The sequence below is a fragment of the Cornus florida genome, unplaced genomic scaffold (genome assembly GCF_030987335.1).
Source record: "Cornus florida cultivar Cherokee Brave unplaced genomic scaffold, ASM3098733v1 CherokeeBrave_3.0.0_Hap2_Chr06, whole genome shotgun sequence".
In the NCBI taxonomy this organism is placed as follows: domain Eukaryota; kingdom Viridiplantae; phylum Streptophyta; class Magnoliopsida; order Cornales; family Cornaceae; genus Cornus; species Cornus florida.
Window position 1 is genome coordinate 27,263,817 of NW_026775576.1, and position 24,451 is coordinate 27,288,267.

Below are 24,451 nucleotides of genomic sequence, written 5' to 3' on the forward strand. Positions count from 1 at the left end.
ACACCTGCCAAGTTAAGCATGTGAGGGTTTTCTTACTTTAGGGTTTACTTATTTGAGGGTTACAGTTATATATTGATAATATTAACATAATTTATATGTATATCTTACGAACATGACTGCTTTCTACCCCAATTAATGTTTATAGGGGAATGTAATTGATTTATTTACATGAGAAATTTATGTACAAGTAATTTAGTAAGTGAATTAAAATAAATAAAATCAAATGCTGATGGTGGTTTAACATATCACTATAAAATAAATATAAGTTAAATGTTGGTACAGAAGCATAACCTGTTACTTGTTGTAGGATTAGAAAGATTTAGGGTTACCTTATTTTAGGGTTATAATTAATTATTAGGGTTACCTTAATTTGAAGTTGTAAATAACACAAGTATTTAGGGTTATAATTAATTATTAGGGTTACCTTAATTTGAACTTGTAAACAGCACAAGTGTTTAGGGTTATAATGAATTATTAGGGGTTACGTCCAATCTGTTCAACTTATTTTGTATGTTGATTCATACCTTTATGAAACGTTATTTAAAAACGTATTTAAATAGGTGTCCTATTAATAACAACCCACCCACTAGATTGGATAAGAATTAGAACCTCTTGCATTTACAGAGCAGTGTAACAATGGATACAGATACGCAATATTGGATTGACTATGTCATTCGTAGAGTTGGTACTTTATGTTTCAAGCATTACAACGACAAGTATGAATGGTTAGTGTTAATAAGATAGATCAATTTTCTCTTCAATTTTTATAAAAATTTTGCTTAAAATATAATAAAATAAAAAATTATCAATCAATATAAAGTTTTTACATCTATTATTTTGTTCAAAAACATTCTTTTATGTTGTCATTTTTCAACTTGATTCTGTCTTCATCTTTGCAAAACACATGTGGTGATTGTAAATAAATGCAACTAAAATGATAAGGAGTTCAAAAGTCATAAATTGATAACATAATGAAAACGTTGCCCTGGTCTGACTTTGCAAAAGTAAACAATATCAAGACAAAAGTGAGCATACAAACTGTTGTTGCTTTATTTATATATGGAAAACGTAAAAAAGGTGTATTAATTGATCCTTCCGCACAATTTTTTAGGTGTGGTGTGATACCCCAGTTGGTAAGGGTGCTGTGCTTGTGACCAAATGGTCCAGGTTCGATTTTTCATTCTATATATGTCAGTTGCTTTAACCTTCAGGGAAAAAAAAGAAAACAAGAAAATGTTAAAAAAAGGTGTGTACAATGCATAAAAATTCCATATCTGTGCAAAACCATGAATCTTAATCCTCCAGTCAGACCAAAACCAAACCAGTTCATTAAACAAAATCACCAAAGAGTTTGTCGCCAATATCACTACTGCTTCGACAACCTAAAACAGCAAATACTTCAATAGATAGCGTGTGTGACCACCCCATGTAAAATTTCCAAAACGCAGAAACCCCACTGTTCAAACTTTCCAGGAACCCTAGCAACAGCTTTGCAAACCAAGGGGTGTTTTATCTCTATGGAGAGTTTGAGGCACTCAGCAGACAAGTCCACACCATTATCAGAAGCAACCCATTTCAAGTTCTGAAGCAACTGGGCTAACCAAAGCTGAACGGTTAATAGCCCTATGGCTTTACCGGGACAGACCCTCCTCCTAGCGCCGAAAGGAGCCAACCTGAGATCAAACCCCATAATGGGAACCTCCTCCTCCATGAACCTCTTGTAGACACTAAAATTTAGTGGGCTTTGGTTTTAACGAATGGACCCATTAAATATAGGCCTAATGTTTAAATAAATTATTTAATTTACCAAGCTTGGTCCACTTAAATTATTTAATTAGCCCAGCCTAGATAATTAAATGAAACGATAATTATTCCTAATAAAATATATTTTGAATAATTATCTTTAAGGATAATTATCACAATATAACCGGCCCGGCCCAGTTATAGTTTTATCCTTATCAGGAGATGACACGTGTCATCATCCTATTAATCCAAGAAGTCTATAAATAGAGGCCTGGAGGAAGAAAAAGGGAGAGGATTCAGAATTCAGAAGTCTACAAATTCAGACACAAATTCAGAATTCAGAAGTTCAGAGACTCAGAAATCCAGAGACTCAAAACCCAAAAGTGAAGAACATCAAGCATATCCAACAACGTGCCGTTCTTCATCAAATTCCACAGTGATTCAAGAACAAGCTCGTGCAGCCCTTGGATCCAACCAACCAAAAACAAGGAGATCGAATCAGAGGACCATTCTTTTTTTGTAAAAGATATTACAAAGGACTGTACTCCACATTCATAAATTAATAAAATTCTATTTTGCTCCATATTTTGTTTCTATTGCAGACTTACAAAATTTGTCTGTACAAATTTGTGGCACGCCCGGTGGGACCACCTTTGCCTCTCATCTCTTTCTCCTACCATCAAGTTTCTTCTCTATCAGATTCTATGGCTCCCCCTAAGATTCAGACAGACAAGAAAGCCCAAAAAAACATCGCTATTGCAAAGGTCGACGCTAAAGCCACCATGAAAAGTGGCACGAAGACCAAATTAAGCGATGGAAATACCTTGACGGGCCCTGTGACACGTAGCAAGTCCCAGGCGATGGCGTCATTCAAACTTCAGCAAGATGTGGTGAAAACTAATCTTGCAACACCGGCGAACGCGAAAACTCAACATGTCGAAAACCTTGACGTTGTTCCAGAGGAGGCTCCACCACCAGATTCACTTCGTTCTATCTATGATGCTCACTCTAGTGTCGGTTCACCCCCAGAGTCACCACGTCAGACTTCGGAGCAATCAATCATTTCAAGGAACGTGGATTCTCAAGGCCTATCATACTCAGATGTGGTTGTTGCTATGATAACTGGAGCTGCTACGGTGGAAGAACAACTAGCAACTATGGCTCATTCCATTGAGAACCTCACAAAGACTATTGAAGAAAAGGACTTGTAAATCGCTACACTAATGAATAAATTGGAAGTTCAGACCTTCGGTGAAACACCAATGCCATCCGGGAATCGTGCAACTTTCACACCACCACCGTCTGGGAAACCTACATCTTCCACAGCAATACTAACGGAGAATCCTAATTCTACAGCACAAGGTACTCACAGGGAGAACCCCAAACAGACGCCGGTGACAGAACAAGCGACCAGTCAAAACCAGACGCCGGGGATAGAACAGGCGACTGGTCAAACCAATCATACCTCTTCTTCAGTCTCTTCATTATCTGTCGAACAATTGCAAGATATGATAACGAATACAATCCGAGCTCAATATGGTGGTGTCTCACAGAGCACTCTCATGTACTCAAAGCCCTATACAAGGAGAATCGACAGTATGAGAATGCATGTAGGATACTAACCTCCGAAGATTCAGCAATTTGACGGAAAAGGTAACCCCAAGCAACACATTGCCCATTTTGTCGAGACTTGTAACAATACCGGAACAGAGGGGGACTTACTAGTCAAACAGTTTGTCCGGTCCCTTAAAGGAAATGCGTTCGAGTGGTACACTGACCTAAAGTCAGAATCAATTGATAGTTGGGACCAGATGGAACGAGAATTCTTGAACAGGTTCTATAGCACTCGACGTACTGTTAATATGATAGAGTTGACTAACACGAAGCAATGGAAGGATGAGCCTGTAATTGACTACATTAATCGGTGGAGAGCCCTCAGTCTTGACTGCAAGGACCGTTTGTCAGAAGTATCTGCTGTGGAGATGTGTATGCAGGGAATGCATTGGGGCCTGCTCTACATTCTGCAAGGCATAAAACCTCGCACATTTGAGGAATTGGCTACGCGTGCCCATGACATGGAGATCAGTATGAAATCCCATGACGGCAAAAGTCCCATGACTATAGAACCACGCAAAGATAAGAAGGACTGGAAGAAGGGCGACAAGTCATCAAAAAATGCGGCTAAAGATTCAATGGCTATCTCAACCACCCCAATCAAGATATCTGTTAAAGATGACAAGAAGGATGATAAAAAGCCTCGCCAGTTTCAAGAGAGGGAGAGACAGCGTCCTACGCTAAAGGAGTTAGAGAAGAAAGAATACCCCTTCCCCGATTCTGATGTTCCTGGCATCTTGGAATGTTTACTTGAAAGTAAAGTTATAGAACTCCCTGAATGCAAACGTCCTCCAGAGATGGGACATATCAATGATCCAAAATACTGTAAATATCATCGCATTATCAGTCATCCAATTGAGAAGTGTTTTATCTTCAAGGAGATGGTGATGAATCTGGCAAAACAAGGAAAAATCTTGTTGGATACAGACGAAGTTGTAACTTCAAATCATACTACTGCTACTTTGACAACCTCTGTCGTGGGGAGTGCTCATTCTCAACCTTTAACTTCAGAGGTATCTTGCACAACTATCCAGTTTGGTTCATTGGAACCAATCCCAATCTATATTGGCCAAGGGAGTGTACGTGACATTTCAACATTTGGAAGGGTTTTTCCTCAAGATGATGAAGAAGGATGGACTCTGGTGACAAAAAAGAAACCACGGAAGCAACAAGCTGATATTTTTCAGACTAATTATTCTGACAAAGGGCAAAGGAAGAAGAAACCCCAATATCACCATAAACAGTCTGGCCATAACAGAAAATGGGTTAAGAAGACACAATCAACTAAACACACCTCTATAAGCAAAAAGAGTCAGAAGCCTATTACTTTGCAAGAGTTCTTTCCAAAAGGATACCTAAATGACGAAGTTATAACAACTTACATGGTTTCAACTAAGAAAACAAGCCTTAATGATGAGAAGAACGAGAATCAAGGTGAAGTCCAGACTGTAGAGAACCATAATACAGCCATCATTGAAAAATCTGATGATGATGAAGTGGTCAGAGGTACGTTTGAGTCATGTTGTGCACCAATTGTTTTCACGGACGAGGATCTTCAGTTGGGTTCGAAGCTGCACAATTGTCCTCTCTTCGTCTCCGGTTACATAAAAGAACGAAGAGTTACTCGTTGATGGTGGCTCGGCGGTGAATCTAATGCCAAAATTTACGATGAAAAATCTTGGCATCACAATTGACGAGTTATTACGTAGCCGTCTTATTATTCAAGGTTTTAACCAAGGAGGACAAAGAGCTATCGGCATGATTCGGGCAAAGCTAACTATTGGCGAGCTCCAAGCAGAAACCTTATTCCATGTGATTGATGCAAAGATATCCTACAATTTGTTGTTGGGAAGGCCTTGGATACATAATAATGGCGTCATTCCATCGACTCTTCATCAGTGCTTCAAATTCTATAAAAATGGCGTACAAACGGTTGTGGCAGATTATAAGCCATTTACAGAGGCAGAATCTCATTTTGCCGATGCCAAGTTCTATATCGATCATGATATACCTTCGGAAGTGCCCATCCCAAGCCTTCTGTCTACACAAGAGATTCAATCTACAAAAGCAAAAGAAGCATTAAGTGATCCACTAGACGTTTCAGTGACAGACATTGTAAAGGTAGCTAAAACGCGAGGGGTCTCGATAAAAGCACATCGGACGAAACCTATTTTAAAGTATGTTCCAAAATCTCAGCGACAAGAAGGGCAGGCACCTGTTATCGAGATAATTGAAACTAAGGAATTTAAATTAAAGATGTCACAAACCAAGGAAAAAGAAGATATGCAAAAGCTTAAAGGAGAGTTAACTCTTCCTCTCCCTAAGATTCAGAAGTCTTCGCCTTCCAAGTGTCAGTTAAAAGGGTTCGTGCGGCCTTCTCAATCTATGGTTGATCATTTATCACTTCCAAAACAAAGGACCGACGAAGGGTTCGATCCTAAAGCATACCAACTCTTGGCTAAGTCGGGGTATGATTTTACAAATCCTGCAAGCCTTGGAAAACTGAATGCTGAGGTCACCGGTGAGAAGGTGCACGGCCTCAATGAGACATAGAAGAAGTTGAAAGATCAAGGGCATAAAATCATTTCACCTAAGTCTGGTCTCGGTTTCGTAGCTTCTGAGCCACTTCGAATTCAAATCACAAAGAGGGATAAGAAGTCAAGCACCTCATACATTGGGTTTGAAGAAGTTGAGGATGAACAAGATCAGCAGACTGGGCATCAAAAATCAGTCTTTGACCGTATAAGAGCTCCATGCGATCGAACATCTGTATTTAACAGGTTGTCAAGCCAAGAATCAAATGTTTTAAGTTCTTATATCAGCAATTTGCCTCGTAACTCTGTTTTTAACAGAATGAGCTTTCATGACCAAGGAAGAAAATCTGCACAACCTCAATCTTGAAAGTCAGTATTTTCTCGAATTGGTACTATCCATGATGCACCACTAAAAAACAGCAAGATTGTGAAGTCAGAAGAAGCTAACATCGACGTGGTGAATAATAGTGAAGTTCAGAGCCTAGTGTCTTCGCGAATGAAACGTAAGACAGAGATAGATGTCACCAATGATGTTACATTGAAAGCTCGAAGGCAAACCATTGTATTTACTAATCAATCAGCAAAAGTGGATAGAATAGAAGACACTGGCGAATCGTCTTGTGTTACTTCATACCACATCACTGTTGAAGAGGAACCTGACTGTGAACAACCAGATGATATCGAGAAAGCTCCACCAACACTAGAAGACGGGGGCAGGCTACTATTGATCAACTCAAAGAAATCAACTTAAAAACTGACGATCTACCCAAACCAGTTTTTGTTAGTGCATTCCTAAACCCCTCAGAAGAAAATGATTACTTTCAATTATTGTCTGACTATAAGGATGTCTTTGCTTGGACATACAAAGAGATGCCCGGTCTTAATCCTAAAATTGCAGTGCACAATCTCGCTGTCAAACGTGGGACACGACCGATTAAGCAGTCTCATCGTTTCTTCCGTCCAGAGTTAGTTCCAAGGATAGAGGAAGAACTCAACAAATTGATTGAAGTAGGGTTTGTCCGTGAGGTCAAATATCCAACATGGATTTTGAGCATTGTTCCAGTGAAGAAGAAAAATGGACAGATTCGAATCTGTGTGGACTTTCGTGATTTGAATGAGGCATGCCCAAAAGATGATTTTCCTCTTCCCATCCCTGAGCTCACTATAGATGCAACCACTGGACATGAAGCTCTCTCTTTTATGGATTGTTACTCTGGGTACAATCAGATAAGAATGACTCTAAGGGACGAGGAGTTAACTTCCTTTCGCACTCCTAAAGGCATATATTGTTACAAAGTTATGCCCTTTGGACTAAAAAATGCGGGAGTAACATACCAGCGCGCTATGCAAAGGATCTTCGACGACATACTCCACAAGATTGTTGAATGTTATGTTGATGACTTGGTGGTTAAGACAAAAGAACGAATAAATCATTTACAGGATTTACGTACTGTCTTTAATCGCCTTCGAAAATATCAACTTAAGATGAATCCCCTTAAATGTGCATTTGGTGTGACTTCAGGGAAATTCCTGGGATACGTCGTACGTCATCGTGGTATTGAGATTGATCCTAATAAAATTGAGGCCATTCAAAAGATGCCGCCACCAAAGAATTTACGTGAACTTAGAAGTTTACAAGGTCAACTTGCGTTCATTCGTCGGTTCATCTCAAATTTAGCGGGTCGTTGTCAGCCTTTTAACCGACTCCTAAAAAAAGGTGTTCCATTTAATTGGGACCAATCATGCCAAAATGCTTTTGATAGCATCAAAAAGTACCTTCTCAATTCTCCGGTATTGGGAGCACCGGTACCTGGAAAGCCACTCATACTTTACATTGCTGCGCAAGAAGAATCGCTGGGTGCCTTACTTGCTCAGAATAATGAAGAACATAAAGAGAAGGCATTGTATTATTTAAGTCGCAGACTCACCCCGACGGAGCGAAATTATCCTCTAATTGAAAAAACATGCCTCGCACTTGTCTTCGCTTTTAAGAAATTGAGGCATTATTTCTTGACTCATACGATACATCTTGTTGCAAGGGCAGATCCTCTCAAATATGTCATGTCTAAGCCGGTCCTTTCCGCACGATTGGCGAGGTGGTCAATTTTTTTCAACGAATTTGAAATTATTTATGTGCCACGAAAAGCAGTAAAAGGACAAGTCTTAGCTGATTTCTTAGCTGACCATCCTATTCCAGCCGATTGGGAAATTTCTGAAGATTTTCCTGATGAAGAAGTCTTCCTTGTGGATATCCTCCCTCCATGGATGATGTTTTTTGATGGGGCAGCACGATCAGATGGGGCTGGAGCAGGTGTAGTTTTTGTTTCTCCAAAGAGACATGTCATTCCATACTCTTTTGCACTTGCTGAAAACTGCTCAAATAATGTAGCTGAGTATTAAGCCTTGATTATCGGCCTTCAAATGGCGAATGAGATGAACATCACGAACCTCGCAATATATGGAGACTCTAAGTTGGTGATCAACCAACTTCTTAAAGAACATGAGGTTAAGAAAGATGATCTAGTACCGTACCATCGTTACGCCTCTCATTTGTTGGAACGGTTTGATAGCGTCATACTAGAGCACATTCCAAGAAAAGAAAATCGGATAGCTGATGCTTTGGCAAATTTGGCTACAACATTGGCGTTAACTGATGAAGACCTGGTTGATGTTCCTGTATGTCAAAGATGGGTCTTGCCACAAGTCTTGGAGGATAAATTTGAAGAAAGTAATGTGGTTTCTTGTTGGACACAAGAGGAAGAAGACTGGAGAATCCCTATCATTGATTATCTGGAACATGGAAAGCTTCCCGAAGACCTACGCCATAAGACTGAAATACGAAGGCGAGCACCTCATTTCATCTATTACAACGATACATTGTATAGGCGTTCCTATGAGGGCCTTTTCCTTCGCTGCCTTGGAAATGATGAAGCAACGCATGCAATGAAGGAGGCACATTCTGGGATTTGTGGAGCTCATCAATCTGGTCCAAAGCTGCACTTTCGCGTAAAAAGAATGGGTTATTATTGGCCCACCATGGTCAAAGATTGCTTAGAGTATGCAAAAAGGTGTCGAGCCTGTCAATTCTATGCTAACTTCATACACCAACCACCGGAACCATTACACCCTACTGTGATGTCATGGCCGTTCGATGCATGGGGATTAGATGTAGTTGGTCCTTTAGAAAAGTCTTCAAAAGGTCACTTGTATATCTTGGTTGCAACTGATTATTTTTCAAAATGGGTGGAAGCTGCACCCTATAAACATGTGAAAAAGGAAACAGTGGTTGACTTCATCAAGTCCAACATTATTTATCGATATGGTGTCCCTCGATACATCATCACTGATAACTGGACGAATTTTAAAAACAGTTGGGTAACTGACCTTTGTGAGAAATTTGGATTCAAACAACGTAAATCCTCCATGTACAATGCCCCTGCAAATGGTCTCGCAGAAGCATTCAATAAGACTCTATGTGAGCTATTGAAGAAAGTAGTCAGCCAAACAAAGCGAGATTGGCATGAGCGAATGGAAGAAGCATTATGGGCATACCGCACTACGCATCGGACACCTACTCAAGCAACTCCATATTCTCTGGTCTATGGCGTAGAAGCAGTTCTTCCATTGGAACAACAAATCCCTTCATTAAGGATAGCCATACAAGAAGGTCTTACAAGTAAAGAAAATGCCATCTTACGTCTTCAAGAGCTGGAAGCATTGGATGGAAAGAGATTAGAAGCTCAACAACAGCGAGAGTGTTATCAAGCTCGACTTTCTAAAGCGTTCAATAAGAGAGTTCGACCTCGGTCATTTCAAGTTCGAGACTTAGTATAAGCTGTTCGTAGACCGATTGTCATAAATCGCAAGGGAAATAAATTTGTATCCAAATGGGATGGACCATATGTTGTTCGCGAAGTTTATACTAACGGCGCATATCTCATTATTGATGAAGACGGAGTAAGAGTGGGGCCCATTAATGGCAAATTCCTGAAGCGCTACTACCCATGAAGGCAATGGTCCTGATCGTATGAGCTTAAACTGCATTATGCTCCTGGCCTACATGAGTTAAAACTGTGATTGCCAAAAAAAAAACCCTTATCTCTATTTGAACTACGTGATGACTTGATCCCTCTTTTAAGGGTACGTAGGCAGCTTAGACTTTTATTCTAAGTTCAGTGCGCCCAAAAAAAAAAATCTTTATAAACTCCTGGCCCACAAGAGTATAAACTGTGAACGGTGAAACAAATAAATAATGATAACATCTTTGTAAATAAAATGGAGATAATAAATCATTTGGTTTATTGCTAAAATTCAAAGTTACAACTTTTTTTGGAAAACAATGATGATCAACACTAAAATTTCATAGCGATAATTTCGTCACGTTCTTACCACAATATCTCTTCCAGTTGCTTCACTACTTCAAGATCGCGATTCGAGATGACGTTAGCTTCTTCTATTGATTTTCGATCTTCCCAAAGTTTGGTGATGGCTTCCTTCTTCTGAGATAACTGTGCATCCGTTGTTGATAGGAGGACTTTAAGCCCTTGAGTCTCTTCCCTGGCTTCTTGCAATTCTTTCACTAATCTAGCTTCTTTAAATTTAGCTTCACTCAAACTAGATTGAAGTGATTCTATACGCTTAGCACCATCATCTTCTATAGACCTAGCGTTGGTGAGCTGTGCATCAATACTGGCCAATCGTTAGGATTGAGAATCTGAAGTCATCATACAGGCATATGAAGAAGATGTAGCAATATAATTGGCCGCATTATTGATATATGAGTCAATTCGCCTCTTCAAAGCTGAATGGTCTACAGGGAGTTTTGCGAGTCCTTCATAAAGTGTTTGAAGTTTAGGTGCTCGAGACGGTATTTTATCGGTAGGAGTATCGCGTATGATATTCTTTATGAAATCGATAAAGAATAAAGCAGCACGACGATGAACATCAAGAACGATCTCTTCCGCATTGAAAATTGACATTTCAGAAGGGGCAACACGATGCAAGGGTGGACCCTGTTCTTTTAAAATCAAAGAAGGGATAACTACATGATCTTTACCAATATTTTCAACCACCTCCATAGCTTGACTAGTCACTTCAGCAACCCCCAAAACATCCGAGTGTTGACTAACTCTGCTTCTTTGTGGTGAAATCTCTGTACCTTTTCCTATCGCAGTGGCCAACTCTAAGGCAGACGGTCCATAAATAGATTCTTCACTACATGTTGGGTTAGCAACAATGATGACATCTTCCCCAAGAAATCCCTTGCTGTCTTTTATCTATTAAAAATAATAATAATAATAATAATAATAATAATAATAAATAATGGTAATTTGCAGTACAAAATATATATATATATATATAATAACAGTTACCTGTATAGGTTGTGAACTGCTAGGTACCCCAGTAAAAAATTGATCAAGAGAAGTGGCAACACATACCTGTACTGAATCAAGTCTCACTTTGTCGGTGACATGCTTCCAGTTACGATCCTCATCATAAGCTTTCACATCCTCATCTAACTCCATTGACAACTGACGACGGCGATGGTTATTGATTAGTGGTGGGACATCTTCTGCTGTTTGGTGATGGCTACTAGATCCTCCAACAACGTCACAATCATTATGAGATTTGATGGTTAACTTGGGCACTGGCTTAGATGGGAGATTTGACTTCAGCCCCTTAATTAAAACCTTCCTGATTTTAGTTGGTTTCTCTGGTGGGGAAATCATGCGTTTAGATTGCTTTAAGGTAGTTTCTTTCTATGTAAATGGATCAATATATACGTTGGACCACCATTTGGCATATGCTCTGGTAACTGAGGATTTTTGGTGGCTGAAGGTTGAAGGAAGCAATGCATCACAACCAGAAGAATAATGAACGGATGAGTTCCAATGCTTTAAAAATTCCTCTAAGGTGCAAGTACGAAAGTCATTTTTTAATTTTCCAGGAATATCTTGATGGTACCCAAATTGTCGGCTAAATCTGTGTGGACTATACGGCTCAATGATAAGACGGTCATTTTGGCGCAATGTCAAATAACATGATCGAAGATTGATTAGGGTGTCAAAGTCAGCCTTTTTCATCTCGCCATTATCTACAATAAGTCGCTCTTTTGAAGATCTTTTAGCCATTCAAGTTAAGTTTATTCCTTTACATGATCTGAATAAATTTTGGGCTTCAAAATGGTCAAACTATCTTGCTCCTCCTTCGCTTGCATATAATGTCATTCTAGGCCAATAGTTGGTATTAGGAATGGTGAAATTAGTTCTGAAATATTCACTCAACCATCCAAATACATAGTGAATAGGAAATATCGCAAAGCAGCTTCCAGGATCTGGTGAGGAAACAACCTCGTTCAAGCCTCTGTAAATACTGGCCAGAACCAGGATGGAAAGATAAATGTTACAGCCATCTGCTAACATGCTTGCGACCTTGAAAGTCCCAGGACGAATTATGTTGCCAGGGTGTGCAGGTAAGGCAAATTTGCAGAGCCAACAGGCTAAAAAAGTAGCTAGATAAGTGGTGTCTCTCGATGTTTCATCTACACCAAGGTTGATAAATACTTCTTTCTCTTTGGTGGACATCGACCGGATAGGAGGGATCACACCAGATGGATTTTGAGTCCTCATAGGGCGGTGAACTTTATTTTTTGTTGATTTCTTTGAAGGTTTGGCATGTCTTGATGCACCTTTAAACCAGAAATTAATCCAGTCAGATATCTTCACATTCTGATCTCCTTTATACTTCTTGGAAAGTCTGTAGAAGGCCAAAAATAGGTGTTGACAACTCAAAGGGATAGAATTTTTGTTGTTTCCAGCTCTTGATAGTTCATCTGCACAAGGAATAACTTCATCATAAATTGTTCCTTGGTGAGGGAGACCACCTAGCATATATAGATCTCGAAGAGAAATTGATAGCTCGCCAATAGAACAATGAAGTGTATTAGTGGCTGGGCACCAACATTCAAGGAATGCTATGAATACATCTTCATGACGATCATAGGAAAATAGGGAGGCGAATAAAGCACCATATAGTTGTTGTTTTGATAGAAAGTCATGGAAACGCGCCAAGATATCTTCTAACCACTCCCAATATAGTTTGGTGTATAGCAATTCAGCAGGAAGTTTATAGGGAATACTCCATGATATTTCCTTCGCCTGAACATTAAGACCCAATAGTGAAAACTGGTTTTCTTCAACAACTCTCTCATGAAGTGAAGAATTTAGTATCAAGGCTTTAGAGATAATAGATTCTTCATTAATCTGATCAGGACCAAAGTCGGTGAGTTCGCATGTGGCCGTGCATGTCCAATGAGATGAACAATGTTTATTGTTAGAATCAGGCACTTGAATAGCATTGCGACCAAAAAGTGAGTCATATACACTTAATGTCGTTCCTTGGACTCGTTGACTATTTTCGCTCTCTAAGATAGTCAGCTTTTGCTTTGCGAAACACTTGAACACCACCATGATGGATAACAAAGCTCAAATCGGTGTTGTCTAGAAGGAGGACTCAATTTCTGCTACGGTTAACACAAATCAAGTTGTTATACCCAATCAAGCCCTGCAAAGAAAAAAAAAAGGGGGTTAGAAAAAAAAAAAAATTGTGCCCCTACATGCGTGGAGAGAAAAAAAAAAAAAAAAAAAAAAAAAAATGTCCTACATGTGTGGAGAAAAAAAAAAAAAAAAAAAAAAAAAAAAAAAATTCTCCTACATGCGTGGAGAGAGAAAAAAAAAAAATTCCTACATGCTTGGAGAGATAAAAAAAAAAAAAAAAAAAAAAAAAAAAAAAAAAATTCTCCTACATGCGTGGGGAGAGAAAAAAAAAAAAAAAAAAAAAAAAAAAAAAAAAAAAAGATAAAAAAAAAAAAAAAAAAGAAGAAGAAGAAGAAATACACGTACCAATTATTTGTGATCTGACAAGTCTTCAGAGATTTTTTTTGGAATTGATATCAAACCCTACAATATTGAGGGTATATATAGGCAACAAGATACCTCCAAGTTGTATTGGGATTTAGATAATTCAATTTAAATAGGAAAGTACAATTAAGATGAAAAAAAAAAAAAAAGGAAACTTCAAGTCCCACTTGGAAAAAGAGACAAGTCTTGTCAAAATTGGGACTTGAAGTGGGGGCAATTTGTAGACACTAAAATTTAGTGGGCTTTGGTTTTAATGAATGGACCCATTAAATATAGGCCTAATGTTTAAATAAATTATTTAATTTACCAGGCTTGGTCCACTTAAATTATTTAATTAGCCCAGCCCAGATAATTAAATTAAACGATAATTATTCCTAATAAAATATATTTTGAATAATTATCTTTAAGGATAATTATCACAATATAACCGGCCCGGCCCAGTTATAGTTTTATCCTTATCAGGAGATGACACGTGTCATCATCCTATTAATCCAAGAAGCCTATAAATAGAGGCCTGGAGGAAGAAAAAGGGAGAGGATTCAAAATTCAGAAGTCTACAAATTCAGACACAAATTCAGAATTCAGAAGTTCAGAGACTCAGAAATCTAGAGACTCAAAACCCCAAAGCGAAGAACATCAAGCACATCCAACAACGTGCCGTTCTTCATCAAATTCCACAGTGATTCAAGAACAAGCTCGTGCAGCCCTTGGATCCAACTAACCAAAAACAAGGAAATCGAATCAGAGGACCATTCTTTTTTTGTAAAAGATATTACAAATGACTGTACTCCACATTCATAAATTAATAAAATTCTATTTTGCTCCATATTTTGTTTCTATTGCAGACTTACAAAATTTGTGTGTACACCTCTCTGGTTTGAACTCATTTGGCTCCGACCACACCTGCTCGTCATGAGGAATGGCCCACATGTTTACCATAGCAGTGGTGCCAGCCGGAATGAAGTGCTGGCCGACATGGGTGTCGTGGATGGCGAGCTGAGCCCAGGACAGTAATGGTCCTAGTGGGTGCATTGGCAGTGTTTCCTTCACTATGGCACTGAGATAGGGAAGGTGAGGTAGGTCGGAATCGGATACTGCTCGGGAGGTTCCAACCACAGTGTCAATTTCAGATTGGGCTTTGGCTTGGATTCCAGGGTGTAAAACCATTCTTGCAAGTATCCACTCTTGGAGTATTGCCACTGTATCAGTCCCCCTAAAGATCATTTCCTGCAAAAATACAGAAACCTCCATTCACCTATAGTACATTCGTATATTTGATGATAAAACATGTAGTATGAATAAATAAATATACATATATAGGGAAGATAACCACTTAATTTATGAACACAGGTCTTAAACTCAGAAAACAATTTGAAAATATAGTAAACATTTGAAAATTCATTTATTTGAAATTCTCATTGAGGTAAAAAGAATGCATAATTTAGGAGAACATGCATTGTATTGTCTAAAAATTGTTACTCTATATATTTTTAGAGTCATTGAAATCTGTTTTAAAGAACTGAGGCAAATATTAAATCATCATCATAAGCACAATAAAAGCAACACAATTCACAAACTAAAAAATTAAAGGTTGAGAAGCAAGGGTAATAAAAAAAATTACCCAAAGAACTGCAACCATGTCAGAGTCATTGAGTATGTTCTCCATTTCTAAATCAAGCAAGACATCAACAAAATCAGCAGAGTTGTCATTAACACCACAACCATTTTCAACCCTCTTCATCCTATGCTCTTCTATGATCTTCCCAACAAAAACATTCACCTTAGCAACCAAATCTTTGCATCTCTTTCTCACTCCCTGCAAATCCAACCAGCCCAAAAGAGGAAAATGGTCACTCCAGTTGAAAATACCAAGCAATTCATACCCTTCGCTCACTAAACCCTCCAGTTCACACCCATCACCAACACCACCAAACTCATAACACCTTCCAAACACACTCATCATCACATTGTTCAGAGACCCAAAATGCAAAACTCTCTTTACATCAATCTCTCCATTTCTCTCCATCAAATCCATGATTTCACCAACCATTTTGATCCCAATCTTTTGCCGAAACTCCCCAAAACAGCCGATTCTCTTGGGACTGAACAAATGGGTCGCAGAAATTTTCCTCAAATTCCTCCAATACACACCATATGGAGCGAAACCCATTGCTCTGTGGAAGAGAAGCTCATAGGCAGACTCTTTAATGGGTCGATCCGCAAAAGCCGAGCTGTTGAGAATGTCTTTGGCGGTCTCGGGTTCGCTTGAAATGATGAAACGGGTGAACCCAATCTAGAACATCATTAACGGTACGGCGGTAAAACTCTGAGCGAGCTTTGCGAGGACTCTGTGAATCAAAGAGCCAGTGAAAGCGAAGACCAGACCTAGAAGAGGAAGACTAGAGGGTCCTGGAATGGATGTTTTAGGATGGCCTCTGATTCCAACCCTGGAGAGAGCCCAAACGAGTCCACCAGGTGATAACCAGAAAGCAAACGAAGCAACAAAGAGGGGAACACAGAGAAACAGATCGAAACTGAGTACTGAGGAGGAATACCCTGTTTGAGGAATGCAGAGAGAATAAAATTCGGATGACATTTTGGGCTGTTTTAGAGAGAGAAAGAGGGTAGTTCAGAAATGGAGGCGGAATTCTAACGGAAGAGAAAACAACGGAGGAGAGAGAAAGAGTGTGTGTAGTAGGAAGTGCCGAAGTGGCTAACTGTAAGCCCCTTGACGGTTGTCCAAGGGAAGACATGGGCATTTCAAGGCCATGCCATGTCTTGGGAATATTTTGGCTTTGGTTAGACAGCCATGAGGATTGCTCAGGGGGTTGTCAGCATGCACAAGATGCTCACCGTGCACACAAGATGCTTAAAAGGATGCTCGGTGTGCACTGGGGGTGCCCAGTGGCACTTTCGTAAATATGGCGAAAAGTGAAACTTGGAGTTTTGACTCGGGATCTTTTATGGGAGGTACCTTGAGTCCATAGAAGCTGGTTGGCACAGACGGCACTCAATTTGGATGTCGGGAAAGGTCTGAAAGGCCATTATGACTCCTCAAGCATGGGTGATGTTTACTCCTGTCAGAGTGCTGGATTTCCTTAAGACTATATTAGGGGGGGTCTGTAGAGCACATCGGTTGGGCTATGGCATGGCTTGCTTAGAGGGCTTAGCCAACGTGCATGGGCACGTGTTGCATCACTCCAAGATGGTTGCACAAGTGGGGAGCATCCAAGATATTAAAGGGCAAACAAGTGGACACCGACACACGCGCTGGTGTGCAGCGGCGCGCGTGCGGGGGTGCAGGTGGGCACGCGGGCAGTCGTCCAACCTAGTGTGCGCGAGCGTCTAGCTCGGCGTACGCATGGGCGTCCAGGTGGGTTCACAGCCACGGGCGTATGAGGGTTCAAACATGGCGCGCGAAGAAGGGCACTAGTGTGTGCGCCGGCGTGCACTTTGGTGTGCACCCGAGCGCACGCACGGGCGTGCATGGCTTGGCACGCCGTGCACTCAGAGACATATATATGTGGGTGCAGATTGGTGGACTTGGCTTGGGCTAGGTTCACAAGGTTGACTCAGATGTGGCTAGAGCATAGACAACACAAAGTCATGGCTTGCGGTTACAAGAGGTGGTGGCTTAGTGGGCTCGGTCGGTTGGGGGAAGTTACTAGCACTTCCCACTCATCATGGGAAGTGGGGGAGTGCTGAGTAACCTCCCAAACATGTGGCACAATTCTGAGAGGACCAACACACAGGCGGTTCAGGGTGGTTTCCTCCACTATGTAGAATGTAACTTCTTGTGGTTATGTGGCATGAGCATAACATGCCAACAAGTCTAGCAGTTGGGCTTGTCAACTGCATTATAGTGCTGGCTCATTTAGAGGGTGCCAGCACGACCCTAGGTGGATGGGGGTGTCATCCATCATCTTAGTGGGCAGTTATGGGCGGTTTTGAGAGTGGCCTATATAATGCTAAGGTGGGCTTTGTAGAGGGGACAGAGAGGAGGGTGTGAGCCTTGGTTGTTCCTTGTACGAACTCATGTTCCTTTGTAATATGTTTAATATGAGCAAAGGTTGGGGCTTGTCCCTGTAAACTGTGTGTGCCTTCTTTACATTTCTATACTATGTGTATTGTGTTGTTGTGTTGGCTGAGACTTGGTGGCCCCAAGTGCCATTGCAGAGGCAAAAATTCGTGGTATAATTTAGCCCTGTGACACTAGCAGAGTAAGGAGACGAAGAGCGTGAGAAGGCGGTTATATAAGGATTGCTTCTCGATTGAAATTACTTTTATGCCCCTGAGTAACGAAATCGTTTCCATTTTTTCCTTTCTTCTTGCAAGCATATTGGGGCACCTTAAAATAACTGTTATAAATTCTTTATAAAGTTTTTAGCGTGAAAAAACGTGTACAAGCCAACCAATCAAATTGCTCATATTCAAATAATTCTCTACAAAATTAAAATATTTTAGAATAAAATTATGCAAATTAATTAAATGTACTTCTGAGAAAAAAAATAATAATAAATAAATAAATAAATGTGACGGTTCACTTTGATCCAAAGAAGAAAAAAATTAGGTAAAAATATCAAATTATGCATAACAGCCAATTGTGACAGTTCTAATTAATCAAAAGAAGAAAACAGATTTAGAAAATTAACTAAAGCATGTGATCTTGTTGTAAAATAATCTTGATATGGAATTTCTACCTTCTAATTCCAAATTTGTTTTGTTTTAGGTGCTCTTGTGCCTTATTATAATTATTCTAAACTTTCTTTTTCATGCCCTAAATTGTCATTGCAGTTTTTAATAATGTCATCACCAACAAAATTCATAAAATTAACCAGCTGGGACATAGGAAAATTACAAATCATAGCATAATAGCATATCTAGTGTATATGATAGATGATCGTATTAATTATTTATACGAATTTAATTTTTTTTTTACAAATATAAACTTAGAAGAAATTTTAAATGCTTTATTAATTGGTATTGATGTCGTGGAACTGTTGTGCTATTTTATTTTGTTTCTTAATTTAAAAAAGTAAAAATTGGCTCGTTGATGCATAATTACTTGGAAAATATGTAAAGAATGATGTACTATTTTGGCAGAAAGCTGGAAGCCAGCAAATGCCATTAGTAAGAGAACCAAATGAGTCAACAACGAAAACATATATAATGTGCTCGGTGCATCGGGTACATTGTAATTGTTTATGTGAGCTCGTGTGCATGTACAACATGAACGATTACGATACGTTCGTATATTTTTTCGTCATATTGATTACTTCAACCCTTTTCTCTTCTCATTTTTTCATTTTTCTTTTTTCCACTATCACATATTACAGTATATAAAATTAAAATCTAGACTTAGCTTAGCATGGAATTAACTTTTGTTTTAGTCACACTAAGTCTGAAGATGAAAAAAGGTAAGCATTAGAGTTAGGTCTAATCTATGTAGCATGGACAAGGATACGGGATACGGATACGATATGACACTGATATGTTGACACGTCAAATTTTATAAAAGTATGACACGGGTACGGTGTGGACATGGCTACATATAAATATAATTTTTTTTTATATACATCTATTTAGTAATAATATTATAAAACTTTAATTCATTTATAATTTCTCTACTAAGAATTGCTCTGAAATGAATTAGAAAATAAAATTATGTCATTATTGTAATGATTTTTATATCATATATACCAGTATTTCACTATTTTGTCATGATAGTATATATATTATTTTCAAGATAAGCGGGTAGATTTGTGTTAGAAATGTTCGAGAAGGGTCAGCGAAATGTCCGAGAAATGTCGACGTAGTGTCGGGAAGTGTTGAGGAAGTGTTCGAAATAATAAAATTAAATTTTATTTATAGACACGTGTATGAGTGTCAGATACGTATCCGAGTAATATCAGAGAAGTATTAGTGTCCGACACGAGTACGATACAAGTACGACTCGTTCGTACAAGTGTCCCTCTTCCTAACCCCAAACTATAAAATCAAATAGTGAAATCCACTTATCCACACTAACAATTCAAAGATAGAAAAGGGTGGAGCCAGCATGGGCTTGGGTGGCCCATTTCTTTTTTTAAGGTTGTATGCTTATAATTTAAAAAATAATTCTTTATTCTTTTCCTTCTTACTCTTACTCTTCTTCAAATTTATTTACATTCTCTTCAAAAGAAATTACATTTTCTTTCTTCAACCTAACTTTTTTCTCTTCAAAATTCTCACATATATATGTGTGTATATATATATATATATTAAACAAATTAATTTTTCTAGCCCTCATATATGATTTATATGTATTATGTAGTATTTTTTTTTTTTTTCTCTCATTCATTTTTTTATTCACTTATTCTTTAAATTTATTACTAAAATTTTCTGTTTTTTGTTTTCGTTGACAAATTGATAAAAAAAATAAATAAATAAACAAGTCATGAAAACACACTAATCCACTATTATTGTTTTTCTTCATATTGCACTCTTGGTGTTTTTTTTTTGGTCATGTTTATATGTCTCCCTGAATCAAATCCCTTGCTCCCCTCTAACCATAATAATGAAGTCGTTTTTTATTCACTTATTTTTTAAATTTATTACTTAGACTTTTATACACTTATGGCATGTTTGACAACAATTTTATATTTTGTATTTTTGTTGACAAATTGATAAAAAAATAAATAAGTCATCAAAACATATTAATTCGTTATTACTGTTTTTCTGCCTTTTGTCCTGTTGCATTCTTATTTACTACTATTATTATTATTATTTTCTTGTTGTCATGTTTAATTTTTCTCATGAAATTCCTTGCTCCCGCTTAATCATAATGAATTGTCTATACTCAAATTATCATTTTTTTTTTTCAAATAATAAAATAAAAAAATTGGCAAAAAACACACCAATACCTTATTTACACACTTTTTTTTATTAGATTACATAACTTTTTTGTTTTTATTTTCTTAGAGTAGTGTATCGACTTCATAATATATGTACTACTTAAATTAGGAGTGCAATTCGAAAGCAGAATCTCAAAAACTTGTTTCCTAAATCTTATTTCCTAAATCCGTGCCAACGTAGTTACGTCACGCTACCTTTAATAATGCACCAATTAATATTAATAAATAACCATAAGGCGTGTTCTTTTTATCATTCGAAATAATAATAATAATAAAAATAATAATAATAATAATAAAATCTTATCAATAAAGACAACTAATAGAGAATTCAGGTTTTTATCTATTTATTATTTTTAAAAAATAAAACTTTTTGCTTTCGCTACCTTTAATAATGCACCAATTAATATTAATAAATAACTATAAGGCGTATTCTTTTTATCATTCGAAATAATAATAATAATAATAATAATAATAAAATCTTATCAATAAAGACAACTAATAGAGAATTCAGGTTTTTTTTTTTTTTTTTTTTATTATTTTTAAAAAATAAAACTTTTTGCTTTCGTTCTTATCCCATTATCTCTACACGTGTGTATCTATATATATAAATAGTACTCCGTATAATATATTATCACACACATAGATATAGACTTTGGTAAAAACGCATTGGAGTGCCTCCAATTAGCTATTGTCATTTTCAGTATAACAAGAAGGAGATGCTTCTGCAAACCACCTCCGTCGCACTCGCATCCTCTACCCAGTTCACAACCACCATTTCCGCCACCATCACCACCATTGCCAAGTGCTATTACTTCGACAAACGCCACCCTGCAGCAACTTTGCTGCCAAAAACCCTCTTTCCATGTTTTGGAAGTGGACCCATCCCCAAAAGCCTAAAAAGATTGCTCTACTTGAATAGATTGGGATCACCCAATTTCACTCCCACAATACTACATGCTTCTTTGCTTGAAACTCCTGTTTTGTGGGCTGGCAGGCTTTGCATCTACTATGCCCTTTTGAAGGCTGGTTTAGCTGGATCCAAAGCTAATCCACTTGTCGCAGGTCTATTTCATAATGTCCTTATATATATGTGTGAATATTATTCACTCCCACAAAAATAAATGGATTATTGAAATGTGATTTCATTTTGATTCATTGTTAATATTATTCTTTTGATTCTTAGAGTTGGAAACTGGTGATGCTGTATTGGGGTTCTCTAAGTGGTTTGAGGAGTTACAAGGCAAACCAGGTTTGTGGGTTTATTGAATTTTGATGTCTTATCTTTTATTAATGCTTTTATGCGAGTCCATGGACTAATGTATTACTTGAATTGAAAAATCAAAGCAACTGAGTCTAGTTCAAGGGATGGTAAAGCTTAATATATTCTTTCAATGAAAATGTACTTACTCTATCAAATTAATTGTTTATTCCATTTGATTCTGTTAATGATAACTTTTTTTTATAATCAATAGGTCAGTAATTAACTGATTAGGACAAATCAGAGAGTAAAATTAAATTAAAAAATTGGTTAAGTCGTCATGTACTTTTGTTTACTAATCAACAATTAGGTGTTTGTTTGAAAAGGTAACATTTTAGAAAACAGGATATAGTAATAAGAACAGTGACAAAACACCAAGGGATTGGCTCAAGTGGGTAAGAACTTGGCTGTGATGCCTCATGAAGCATCAAGTCTAATGTTTGAATCTTCTTGGGTGCAAACAATTCCTTGAGGTGGGTGTGTGAGTATCATCTAGGAAAAGCAAATAAGAATAGGGACAATTTTTTGACACTTGATAATCTGAGAAGGAGAAGACTGGTCACTATCAATTGGTGTTGCATGTGCAAGAGGGATGGTGAGTCAGTTGACGATCTCCTTTTGTGTTGTCACGTTGCTTTCAATTGTTGGGCTCTTCTTTTTGTTTTTTTGGACTTCAGTGGGTCATGCCTCAGTCTTCGAGAGGGTTGATTGATGCTTGGAGAGGGTGCCTTGCGGGAACCCACGTTTGTGAATTTTGAAGGGTGGCGCCCTTATGCATTTGGTGGTGTTTATGGAAGGAGTGGAATAGAAGATGCTTTGATGGAGAGAAATGTGCTATTGGGGCATTAAAACTCTTATTGTTAGCTCTCTTTTTTGTTGGGTTTTGGGGAGGAAGTGTAAATCTATAGATGAATTTGTTGATTTTTTTGGGTTGGTTCCTTCTTGGCCTTTGGCCTTTGTGTAGCTTCGTGGATGTGTTCCCCTTTTGAACATTTTCTAATACATCTTTACTTATCAAAGTAAAAAAAAAAAAAAAAAAAAAAAAAAAAAAATAGAATAGGGACAGAGTGGAAGGAATCATCTTTCAGCCAGTACTTTTGTGCTTTTGCTTTCCAATACTCAGAAATGAAGTGAACAATCAGTGGACAATGCATAGCGTGAGGGATTTTTTGGATCAATCGTAGGATGTCTTTTTGCAAAATCATTTTTGAGCAGGACAGTTGTCTTTTTATATTGTACATAAACTTTGATTCTTTTATAGTACTATTGTTTTCTGGATAATTCAAGTCTTTGCACATGTGGGGGTGCCTTTGTTATTTTTCTTGATATCTTGTTTGAAAATGAAAAAACTCAATTGCTTGTTTGTTTAAGCAGAGAAAGAAGCAGCTGACAAAAGGAAACTAGTGAGCAAATGGCATCCTACAACAAAGGGCACACTTAGGCGGAATTATAGAATACGTTCCAAATCTCAAGGACAGTGCCTTCTTAAAGCCATTGCATCCTTACTATCAGATGATGATCACTTCAGAGATGCCACTTCCCACAAGGTAATACAACTTCAAAGAAAAAACTCTTAGGAATGATCTTCCTTCTTATTTGCTTGTTTAGATTTCTTCTGCGTTTTGTTAATTTGTATTCTGTAGTTTCTTTTAAGAATAATAATCTGAAAAATAATGTGTTATTGATTGTTACCAATCTTTTTTCATGTTTGTAGGGTTGTCAGATTAGGAGAGAAAGTGCTCATGGAGAAAGTGTGTGTTGTAACAATGTGAGAGCTCTGTTTGATGAGCTCCCAACTCCACACTTGGTTGTGGAAATCACACCTTTCCCTGCTGGTCCTCTCACTGACAAGGATTACGCCAAGGCTGAGAAACTAGAAAGGGTACTCAGGTCTGCTCCTTCTGTTTGAAGCTTCTTTGGTATCTCACACCTCTTTTGTACGTATCCATCTAATGTATCACATGTACATATTATTACCATGAAAAGAAGCTACTGATGCCGTCAGTCACTTTAAACGGTCTTAACTCAATCTGCTGATTACCTTTTGAGGGGGATGTGGTTATTATCTTTCAATGTCAGAAATACAAAGTTTAATGGGTTTAAGTGGACTGAAGGTTCAGTTCATGGTTTTTCTGGAAGCTTGAGTTAGCATGCATATTTTATTTATGTCGTGTTCATATAACCTGTATTCAAGTGGGCTTGGGTTGTTAGATTTGACAAAACAACCCAAAACTTAAGGTGGAATGTCACATGGGTAACATTTCATGTTATTTATTTTTTTACCTATACACGTTGTTGGTATCAGGCACCCATCCTTTGCCACAGCAGCACCTATCTTTCATGGGTAGCACCACTATTGAGCATCATCACTCATATCTATTTATGGTGATTTTGAAATCCTAGAGAATAGCTTTCAAATGGAATACACCCATGGTAATAATTTACTGACAATGACTTCACTATGCACATTATTGCATGTGGTGCTTCAAG

At 38.0% G+C, this 24,451-nt stretch overlaps 1 protein-coding gene and 1 pseudogene across 1 annotated transcript; one reads left to right on the top strand and one right to left on the bottom strand.

Annotated features, from left to right (window-relative positions):
* Positions 1 to 1,071: 1,071 nt before the first annotated feature.
* On the bottom strand, positions 1,072 to 16,406 carry LOC132314823 (cytochrome P450 78A5-like; annotated as a pseudogene).
* A 4,936-nt stretch (positions 16,407 to 21,342) lies between these two features.
* On the top strand, positions 21,343 to 24,099 carry LOC132311235 (uncharacterized). The gene is made up of 4 exons (XM_059809063.1): positions 21,343 to 21,765; positions 21,887 to 21,952; positions 23,336 to 23,508; positions 23,676 to 24,099. Exons 1-4 carry the CDS (start codon positions 21,420 to 21,422, stop codon positions 23,868 to 23,870), a joined length of 780 nt encoding a protein of 259 aa, XP_059665046.1. The 5' UTR covers positions 21,343 to 21,419; the 3' UTR covers positions 23,871 to 24,099.
* Positions 24,100 to 24,451: the final 352 nt, after the last annotated feature.